The sequence below is a fragment of the Chanodichthys erythropterus genome, chromosome 7 (genome assembly GCF_024489055.1).
Source record: "Chanodichthys erythropterus isolate Z2021 chromosome 7, ASM2448905v1, whole genome shotgun sequence".
In the NCBI taxonomy this organism is placed as follows: domain Eukaryota; kingdom Metazoa; phylum Chordata; class Actinopteri; order Cypriniformes; family Xenocyprididae; genus Chanodichthys; species Chanodichthys erythropterus.
Window position 1 is genome coordinate 31446452 of NC_090227.1, and position 10557 is coordinate 31457008.

General features: G+C 39.0%; 1 protein-coding gene across 2 annotated transcripts; it reads right to left on the reverse strand.

Moving 5' to 3' along the window:
- panx2 (pannexin 2) lies at positions 1–10557 on the reverse strand. 2 transcript variants are annotated; one of them, XM_067389230.1, is made up of 7 exons: positions 10413–10557; positions 10237–10293; positions 8500–8838; positions 5128–6242; positions 4884–5022; positions 4604–4795; positions 1–2613 (listed from the first exon to the last, which is right to left on the reverse strand). In XM_067389230.1, the coding sequence occupies exons 3-7, from the start codon at positions 8726–8728 to the stop codon at positions 2318–2320; spliced, it is 1971 nt and encodes a 656-aa protein (XP_067245331.1). In that variant the 5' UTR covers positions 8729–8838; positions 10237–10293; positions 10413–10557; the 3' UTR covers positions 1–2317. The 2 variants fall into 2 exon arrangements, with proteins under 2 accessions (XP_067245331.1, XP_067245330.1); XM_067389229.1 differs by having other exon boundaries at positions 8500–9060.

Genomic DNA, 10557 nt, shown 5'->3' on the forward strand with positions numbered 1-10557 from the left:
TTGTATAGATAACTTTTATGATGGATGGATGCGCTTTTTGGAGCTTAGAAAACTCGGGCACTATTCAATGCCATTACAAAGCTGGGAAGAGCCAGGATATTATTTAATATAACTCTGATTGTGTTTGGCTGGAGGGTGAGTAAATTATGGGATGATTTTCATTTTTGGGTGAACTATTCCTCTCAGCAAAGTCAGAAGAACAGACACCTGATATCAGCAAGCCCTAACACAAAAGATTATTCACAGCCATAGAGTGTTTCTGATTGGCTAAAAAGCATGGGCCGCTTCTCAGAATGCTTTTAACGTTTTATGTGGTATTGTTACAGATAGAGGGACATGTGGGATTTCTCATGACACTGTTCACTGTTTTCTGTGAGTTAGTAAGCATTTTATGCATTGTATTAAAAAAAAAATTTGCTTACAGCATCTTACAACATTGTGAACTTTATAATCCTCTTTCCGAGGTTCATGTATAACAGAGATATCTCATCAAACACACAGAGAGACTCTAAAAAGATAAAGACCTATGCAAGACAGACTAGGTGAGTTTATGATTCAAGTTCAAGTATTTTCTTCCCCATGTAAATTATGTAACATGAGTTTAATTAACAATTGAACATGCAGTATACAACCTATGAGGTAAATCTAACATTTTCTCTTTTTAGCATAGATTCATTTATTTTTCTAAGCAGGTTATTTGGTTGAAATGCTGCAGTTCAATAAATATACGTATATAAAACATTTGTCAAGAATTTGAGACAAAAAATAGACAAAAACAAAAACAAACAAACAAAAGAACAAGCAAAATGACATGGCCATTAACTTTTTTATACATACCTTGTCTAACCCCATTTGAACATATCGGCTCAAAGACTGAATGCCATTAAGATTTTCAAGTTTGAGATTAGCACCCATAATACCATCAAATTATATTCAAATCTAAAACGTCAAGCCTGGAAAATCAGGTGTGTTTCCTTCCCCTCTAATGGTATGGTTATTCATGATCTGTGTTCCCTGTATCACATAAAAATATTGCACTTTGATCATGATATGTGATAGAAAAACAGTGAGCTAATATCAATCTCATGCCTTGTGGTTAGAGGTGCTCTTGGATTATAATTGTTGTGAATTACTGTGCGCTTTGTGCACTTCACTCGCAATCATATACGTTTGTTTTGGCAGGGCATTTGTTAAACTTCACTACAAGGTGCATCAGTGAATATCAAAGGTTTTAACCAGGATTTACAAAGGTGGTGTGACACTTACACGAGTTGTGGTTCATTGTTATCTAGGTATCAAAAGCATATTTCATGAATCCTCTTTAGCTTGAAAATGTCCAGCTGAAGAAGCTGAAATCTTTTTGTCACAACTCTGTCTGTTCAAAAAAAGCTGGTATAAGGATCCATATTTCTTCGGGCAATCCAGAGTTGAATGTCTTTGAGCACTTGGCCCAGAGACCCAGAGTGATATAGTCTCATTGAATAAGGGCACCAGAGGTGTGTGGATGAACGGCATATGACAGTCTTTTTTTTTTTTTTTTTTTAAATAAGGAAAAATCTCATATTATTAGATGTAAGAACATTTTTTTTCCTGTACAGCTCAGTATATATATTCCAAATGTGCATATTATTGCAACAATAAGAAATGAGGTTGCATATTTTAAGAATACATATATTGCGTTGGATACCTCAAGACATCTAAATGAAACAGACGCTGATTGTGGATACGGATAAACAACACAAAACTATGTTCACACTGAGGTTAAACAGGAACAAACTGTGTTTTTTTGTGCAAAATTCTGATGTGCCTCTGCCTTCATTTGGAATGCCATAGGAATTCATTAACCCATATGGTGAGCACCAAGGTCATGGGTAATTTTATTTTCCCTCAAACTACACACACTTCCAAGTATGTGGATGTAAGGCTGAGAGATGGTGTTTAAAGGTGTGCTTTTTCACACAAATAAATGAATAGTGTTTGTTAATATTAAAAGTGATATACACTCACATAAGATGAAGATATAGCAGTGGTCTAAAACATTTTTTTTTCTACATTATGGAGCGTTATGGTAGTTGACATATTAAGATCATATGACCAGCCCAATATTTCACTTTATTTCGGAGTTATTATTATTCCTGTTATGGGATCCTTTGCTTGCAGAATTAATCATGTCAGCCTGTGAATAGGGCATTTCTGCAGTGACACCAGTAACCGAAAATCCATCCTGCAACTACTTTCATATCTCTCAGTACTTCACTTTGTGCTTCAGTTCATATTCTAGTGCTTTTGTGTGCGTGCAGGTGTGTATACATTTCCCTCAACACTCTCCAGCAGCAATCAACTCGCCTGGTCTAGCTAGTCTGTCCCTTCTGTTTTGCTCCTCCTCGTCTTCTTCATACAAGGTATGATGGATGCTCAGCAGCGGGTGTGAGGGGTTTCGACTAAAAGGCCCGGACTGGCTCTCAGGCTCTGCCCCCTGGTTGAGAGGATCTTTGACCTTTGGGGAGTCTGGAGGAGGCATGCTGGCCGTTCCACCATTCATATATGATGTTGTGGAGAGAGTAGTTGTGGAGAAGGCAGTGGTGGTGGACAATGGAGGAGACTCTTTTTTCTCTAAAGGGACAAAAAGTTGATATAGATTTATTGGTAACACCAATATAAAATGATACGTTTTATGTCTGATACTAAAATGCTTCTACCATTTTGCCGAAATAAATAATAATATTAATAATAATATTAATAATAATAATAATAATAAACTAAGAGTGCGTTCACACTTGTCATGTTTGGTTCGATTAAAACGAACCCTGGTGCGGTTGCTCGATTAGTGTGGTTCATTTGAACATGTGTGAACGCTGCCATCCGAACCCTGGTGCGCACCAAACAAGTGGACCGAGACCGCTGAAAAGATGGGTCTCGGTCCGCTTCCAAATGAACTCTGGTGTGGTTCTAATGATATTTAATGCCAGGACTAAATGTTTTTTTTTCTTCTTTGGTCCGGACCAAATGAACCAAACGAACCGAACTACAAGTGTGAATGCACCCTTAAGCTTACTTAAATTTAATCTTCAAAAACTATTAATTTAGTAACACTGTTAAATGTTCTGTTCAAATCTCAAAATTAATTAACAAGTTTTATAGTACATCGTGATGCCTAAATTACTTGTAGAATTTAAAACAATTACTTGTAGTTCGGTTCGTTTGGTTCATTTGGTCCGGACCAAAGAAGAAGAAAAAACATTTAGTCCTGGTCCGATTGGCGTTCAGATTGGCAATTTTATCACCGAACCAAAAGATACCGAACTTTCAGGTATAGGGATACATTTACAACGTGATTGGTAAGATTTTATGACGTATTGCCTAGTTTGAGACGGAACTTACCGAACATCCAAAACAATGCTGTTTTCTGAGGTAAATGCGCTCGTTGTGTGTGTGTAGCGGTGTGTAGCCTGCATGTGATGGTATTTTGGCCAGCTGGAAACTCGTGAAGAGCTTATAAAATGTGTAAAGTAGTCAAAACAGCGGCGAGAATCCATCAGTCACACACAAACGATCTGCTGCGTGGAGACGCGTGTCTGCTGCCTGTGATGGGCAAATTCACGACTATGACAAGAAAAACTGACATGAGTGAGGATTCTGTCCTTTTTAGGGTCTCGTCTTCCTGTTTTTGGTTCGGTTACATGTCTTTGGTCCGTGTTGCGTTCATATATCATTCGAACCACACCAGAGTTCATTTGGAAGCGGACCGAGACCCATCTTTTCAGCGGTCTTGGTCCGCTTGTTTGGTGCGCACCAGGGTTCGGATGGCAGCGTTCACACATGCTCAAATGAACCGCACTAACCGAGCAATCGCACTAGGGTTTGTTTTAATCGAACCAAACATGACAAGTGTGAACGCATTCTAAGTGGGTGAGTTTGATGGCGAAAGTAATGTACAAATAGGGAAAATGTAAAAATGGGAAAATTATGGCACTTTATTGCATGCGTAATATTGCAGTCCTAACCTAAAATAATTTTTGCACTTCTGGTTCAATCTGGTTCCATATTAATGTTTTTTTCTGAATGTCTGAAATAAGATTTTTCAAAGCTTTTATGGGTCTTGGAAGAAGGCACTTGCTAACATGTGGCTAAATGGGACTACAGAGGTTGACAGACACATTAAAAGTTATCACATAAACAGAAAAGGCCTGCTTTTACAGCCTTGTGTTCATTATTGCATTCTTGCAAAACTCTTCTAACTCAAACCTGAAAATGCTTAGAATAAAAGAATAAAGTGTTTGTGATGTTGAAGTCATGCGATTGTGGTATAGTTCGTTTTATAGCCTAATTCGAACTTTATTGTATTTAGGCTTCAAAATTCATTAAAGTTGTGTTCATTTGTGAAGATTACCTTGATGTATATGTATAAGAATTATAAACTTGAGTTAGTCACAAAGCTTTTTTGCAGCATTAATGAGGGAACCAGAGTAATGCTAACTTCCATGTTGGCCTACAATCCCTGCAACACTATTAAATAACCCATATCAATAAGAAATTAAAAAAACTAGCCATGGCAGATATGGTACTGATATACTATGTATCTCTAGAGGCAATTCAAGCATACCAGTAAGAGAAGAGGAGACGTGGACAACTGTATGTGGACCCTCAATATATACATTACTGAGAGAGTGCTCAACAGGGGGAGGTTCAGGGTTGACTGTGTCTGCTTTCGCTTTCTGGATGGTTAGCATGTAGGGATGAACATCCAACGAGAGGTTAAGAGTGTGCTTCCTCTCTATATTGTTTGATTCTGTAGCTGAAGAGTAAAATGAGACACATGATCAGAGGACAATTTTGACCACATTTGTTCTTTTAACTTAAACCAGGTTTTACTTTGCCATTACCTATGCTTGTAGGAGGATGTTGTGTGCTCTTGCTGTCCAGAAGTGGAGCCATAATGCTATCTGGAACATTCTTCCTTCGGACTGGTTTAGGTTTATCTGCCTTTATACTACTATCCAGTCTGGTTAGAGTCAAGGGTTCCTGTATAAAAACAAAGAAATTTAAGGTACATTTCATTAACAGACGGACCATACTACAAGCTATTCATTCACTAAATATGAATGAGAACCTCAAGTCAAGTCTTACTTTAAAAGACTGTGGCAAAGGGTTAGATGAGGGGATCCACTTGATCTTCTTGCGGGGTCTTTTGATTACTGAGGGCTCTCCTCCCAGCTCTCCCACACCGATCACTGAGGGGTCCATATTGGGGTCAATAGTCTGGATACCAGAGTCTCTCATAGTCGGAGTGGCATCGTGGTTGGATTGAGCCAATGCTGCCAGCAGCTGCCGCACCACATTATCATACATGAGGTCACTTTCATTCGTGATAAAGTCCAGTCTGTTGAGAGACTTAATGTGGTCTCTGTTCTCATTACAGAACATGGCCAGAATGTTAATATCACAAAACTGTGACTTCTGCCAGCGCCGACGTGTTTTAATGCCAACTTTGTGCAGCTTGTCGAAAACGAAATTGGACTTACGTACCACAAACAAATGCAGCAAGTTCACAAGGATAATGAGGTTCATAGTACACAGCAAAGCGATGTCCACTGCGGCCATAATGCGCTGGAGCTGCACGGCAGGTAGCTTGCAGTTGACGTTCAGTCGCAGTTCAGGGATGCTGCTAGTGTCCGGCGGCTCGCCAAGCGCGCAAGTGAACTCGTTCTGCTTCTGACGGGCATAGTAGGTGCTCAGGTACGTTATGGGTAATGAGCTGAGGCAGATGATGGCTAAATGTCGCGCCAGGTATATCTTAGCCAGAAAGTTACTCTGCCCTCTGCGCTCAAGATACTTCTCAAACAGGTTCTGCTCGGGGCTCTTCTCCTTCTCGGCATTCTCAATGATCTCCCGTCGCTCACGTTCTGTAATCCCTGGCCCCTTGGACTGGATCTGCTTTTCAATCTTAGGCGCTCTACCCTCAGCCGCCCTGTGGTAGCAGTTGTCAATCTCTTGAAGGAGGAAGTTGAGCTCAGATGTGAGGCGAGTGGAGGCCAGGAACTCCCATCCAAGGGCAGGTATGTACATGATGCCTGCGAAGGCCAGCAGAGCGTAAGGCAGAAACTTGTGCTCGAACAGGGAAGGCCGAAGTTCAGGGTCGACACCAGGAACAGCATCCCGAAGCTCTGTCCAGCAGTAACCTCTGGCATACAGGGCCTGGTCTCGTGTGAAGTTGTGTGGGGTGTAGCAATATATAGATTCCTCTAAAAGAGAAGTTAAAAAATCATAAAAATTCCACTTCACAAAATAATCAGGGTTTTTGCATAGCAATCAATTAGATACCACCAGTTAAGGAATATAGATTAAGAATATAACTTAAATACAAAGTTTAAATAATCATTCTAATTCTAAGATAATAGCGGCGTCCACACCACAACTATAATGATAATGACAGAGGGTTGGAATCACTTACAAAACAGTTTTTTCCAGTTGATGGCTATCATCAGGTTTCTATTAAATGAAATGGGTTTACTGCATAGTGTAAGGCAGCACATGCCAATTGAATGATGAATCAGTGATAAAAACAAATGCTACATTTGTCTGTGCCAGCTGGACAACGATAGAGGTAATTCTTTCACAGCTGCTGTAACTCCTATAGACACCTCCACCTTACTCTGGGTGGATTCTACTCAGTAGATTACACTCCTGCGCAGAAGCAATAATGTCAGTTAAAGGGTTAGTTCACCCAAAAATAAAAATAATGTCATTTATTATTCCCCCTCATGCCGTTCCACACAGGTAAGACCTTCGTTAATCTTCGGAACACAAATTAAGATATTTTTTTAACATCCGATGGCTCAGTGAGGCCTGCATAGCCAGCAATGACATTTCCTCTCTCAAGATCCATTAATGTAACAAAAACATATTTAAATCAGTTCATGTGAGTACAGTGGTTCAATATTAATATTATAAAGTGACAAGAATATTTTTGGTGCCTCAAAAAAACAAAATAACGACTTATATAGTGATGGCCGATCTCAACACAGCGTTTGAATCTTTTGTGTTGAATCAGCAGTTCGAAGCACCAAAGTCTTGTTATTTCAACAGTTTGGCGGTATGACACGTGATCCGAATCGACACAAAAGATTCATAACGCTCCGAAGCTTAATGAAGCAGTGTTTTGAAACCATCACTATATAAGTCGTTATTTTGGGGTTTTTTTGGCGCGCCAAAAATATTCTCGTCGCTTTATAATATTAATATTGAACTGCTGTACTCACATGAACCGATTTAAATATGTTTTTAGTACCTTTATGGATCTTGAGAGAGGAAATGTCATTGCTGGCTATGCAGGCCTCACTGAGCCATCGGATTTCAACAAAAATCTCTTAATTTGTGTTCCGAAGATGAACGAAGGTCTTACAGGTGTTGAACGGCATGAGGGTGAGTAATAAATGACATTATTTTCATTTTTGGGTGAACTAACCCTTTAAGCAAGAAAAGGTCATAAGCTAATTCCTGTAAAGCAAGTATATTTTATATTTGGTGTGTCTAGCTGGGAATAAACTCTTTATGGTTACAGGATCTACTTTTTCTTTTAGTGCTTTCAAGTTTCAGTTTCTTTTTATTGTCCTTGCATTTTATGCTACAAACAGCCTCAGCCAACACGACAATGAGGATTTGACCTTCACTGATCCTCTTTTCTGATATAAGTGTTCATATTAAAAAAAATTGCAATGTAGTAGCCCTCAAATTGCTCTCTTAGTCTCACAGGAGTTGCAATTACAACCTACCTAAGCATAAATGTTTGTATATCTCCAATAGTTATTCATATCTAAACTATACTGCATATTTCTGCCCAGCAGGGTTCTCAATGTTCAGTCACAGCCAGTTGGTGCTGCTATGCAGTAAGACTGACTCAGCATTTAGTGTAAACCCCCTCCTACCACCACAACCTCTCTTTATCTCCCTCTCTCTCTCTCTTTTCCTACTTGATCACCCCACAATATCTCTAGAAAAAATCTTTTAACCACTCCTCTGCTGAATACTCATGGACAACAGGAGTATAGAAAGTCCTATAGAGCTGTTAAGAACGGGTCAACTTTAAAAACTTGACAGAAATCTGGCACTGTCACCAGTGCCATTCAAGTTGCGTTTATCCAAAAACATTTCTGATTTAGAGTTTTATACCATATCACAAATTTTTCAAGTTTTGCATAAAAAATACTAGATGGAACCACCAAGATGTGAATAAAAGTCCCAATATGTGCGAAAAGAAGCACATAAACTATTAAGGAGACACATTTACCAAATAAATCCTTATAAGTGCATCAGAAAGTCATGTGACTAATGAATAATTTGCTCAGATTATAGTCTACTATAACCATTTCGCTGCTCATTTGCATAAAGTTGAGCTCTGCTGTTGCTCATGTGTTCAGAAATCAGCAACTCTTATTGAAAACTCTTTATCGCTGCATATTGTAAGGTGTTCATCAGGTACGTTTGTCTAACACCACTCACCTGCAAAGTTCCGTGTGAAAACTAATGTGACCAGCAGTATAGGGATGATGACAGTTCCTATGGTGACGACCCGGTCAAAGGGCAACTCTAGTTTGAGTTGCACCATGAGACCTGCGAGAACCCCGCCTTTCTCATCCTGCGTGGAACCTGGCAGGATCAACTCCTTCAGCTTCTCACCCGCAAGCAGAGCCGTGGCCATGTCCAAGTTCTGCTCGAAGATGTTCTGCATTCGGTCCCAGCAGCCTGCTCGCCACTAACCTCACAACACTCCTGATGGGACTTGAAGCTCCTCCTCCTCCTCCTAACCCGTCAGCCAAAGGACTGGCTGAGGGCTTTTCCCTGCAACGATATAATGAGTTATATGTAAGAGGTGTTGACTTGAAGGATGAAAGTGGATCTTCTAAGAGTCACAAAGGAAGCTTTGTGATCAGCCTGAGTTGATGGGTTATTGATGACTGATCTTGTCAGAGGTAGATTGAAGAGATCAGTTGATTTGTTGTTGTCGCTTATATCGACAGCTGGGATGAATTTGTCATCGTATCTATTCCACTTCTGCAAAACCTGTAAATTAACAATAGAGTTCATTCAGAATTGGAGTTGACAAGAAACAATAAAGCTACTAAACCAAAATTAAAAATACATTTAAAAAACTTTTAATTCAATTGATTTGAATTCTTGATGATGGTGATAACGTATTATATATATCCATAAAAGCAGACTACATTTGCTTCTGCACATTCAGACTCTATGAAAGTGCATATTCCTTTAATTCAGTAACCAATGGAGTGTGTCCCTCCGCAGAGTCCTCTGAGAGCGTGTACTAGTGACAAGGACACAAGGACAAAAAGACGTCCCTACTAAAGGCTTAATCATTCAAGACAGTCCAGACTAGAGTACAAAGATGCTCTGTTGGCCTTTAACTCATTGGAAAGTTTTATTGCATACTTCTGAACTACAGATGGAAGCTTGATATATTGCAGCATGTCTTTGCCCATGGTATAAAAACATTTTGAAATCAATATATCTCGCTTTGAGCTCAAGAAATCAATAAGGAGCAGCTTTCTAACAAATGGAAAGAACAACAAAAACAGCAGGAACTCCAAGTTTGTAAGTTAACTTTATGTATTTATTCTTGGGAGGAAGTCAGTTTTTCATATGAATGAATGCATTAAACATGTTTTATGTTAATGCAAAAATGTATATTAATATAGACTTGTATTAATATATTTAATAAATGCAAAAAGCCAATAAAAATGTCTAAATATGCAAAAATATAAATATATATAATATATAAATATAATATGTAAAAATATAACATAAATATCCAACCGGCAAAATAAATAAATGTATTAAATATAGGCATCCTTCAGTCTCAGGAGACCATGGATCAAGCCGGATGAGGATAACCGATATCTAGTAGTGGTTTTCAGTATCCTCTCTTGTATGTTACTTTGGCCTAGTTATGGACAATATTATAGTTCCTCCCTGAGACACTTGAAGAAAAAAAGACGAAAAACTCCTTTTCACAGCAGGTTTGATAAAACTCAGACAAGTTGATAGTGATTAGGAATGTGTCATGCAAACTTAAAGTAACAGCATGAAGTAGTAGGTTATCTACATAAAACAGCCTCAGATATAATCTATTTTTATCGATTATGGTGTAATGACACCGCCCGACATATTGACATTCTAACAATGTTTAGGAGCATTAAAGGTCATGTGGTGCTGATCACTTACGCTCAGTCGAGGAGCTGTCCATCACCGGATCATCAGGCTATCCGGCATCATCACTGGCTAGAAAGACATATAGCGGCTTAAGACATAGATATGATCAAATACATGATACGGCATGAGTTAAAGAGAGACGGAGAGGACTAGGCTGCATTGACTCTCATCGTCATGATGTCACATACCTGTCAGATTACTCGATATTATTCAGGAACACGCAGAGCCTGAATCCCATTCTCAAATCAACAACGTCAGGACAGATCACCTCACAACGACCACCAGATCCCAAATAAAAACAATGGACGCGGATGTAGTGACTTCTGCTTTATT

What these genes read in the sequence shown, in the direction of transcription:
- panx2 (XM_067389230.1), bottom strand. Translation starts at nt 8,728, where the DNA reads ATGCAGAACATCTTCGAGCAGAACTTGGACATGGCCACGGCTCTGCTT. An exon ending in TTTCACACGGAACTTTGCAG is followed by an intron (nt 6,243 to 8,499) that starts GTGAGTGGTGTT and finishes CTTCTCTTTTAG; the next exon opens with AGGAATCTATATATTGCTAC. An exon ending in CTTTGCCACAGTCTTTTAAA is followed by an intron (nt 5,023 to 5,127) that starts GTAAGACTTGAC and finishes GTTTTTATACAG; the next exon opens with GAACCCTTGACTCTAACCAG.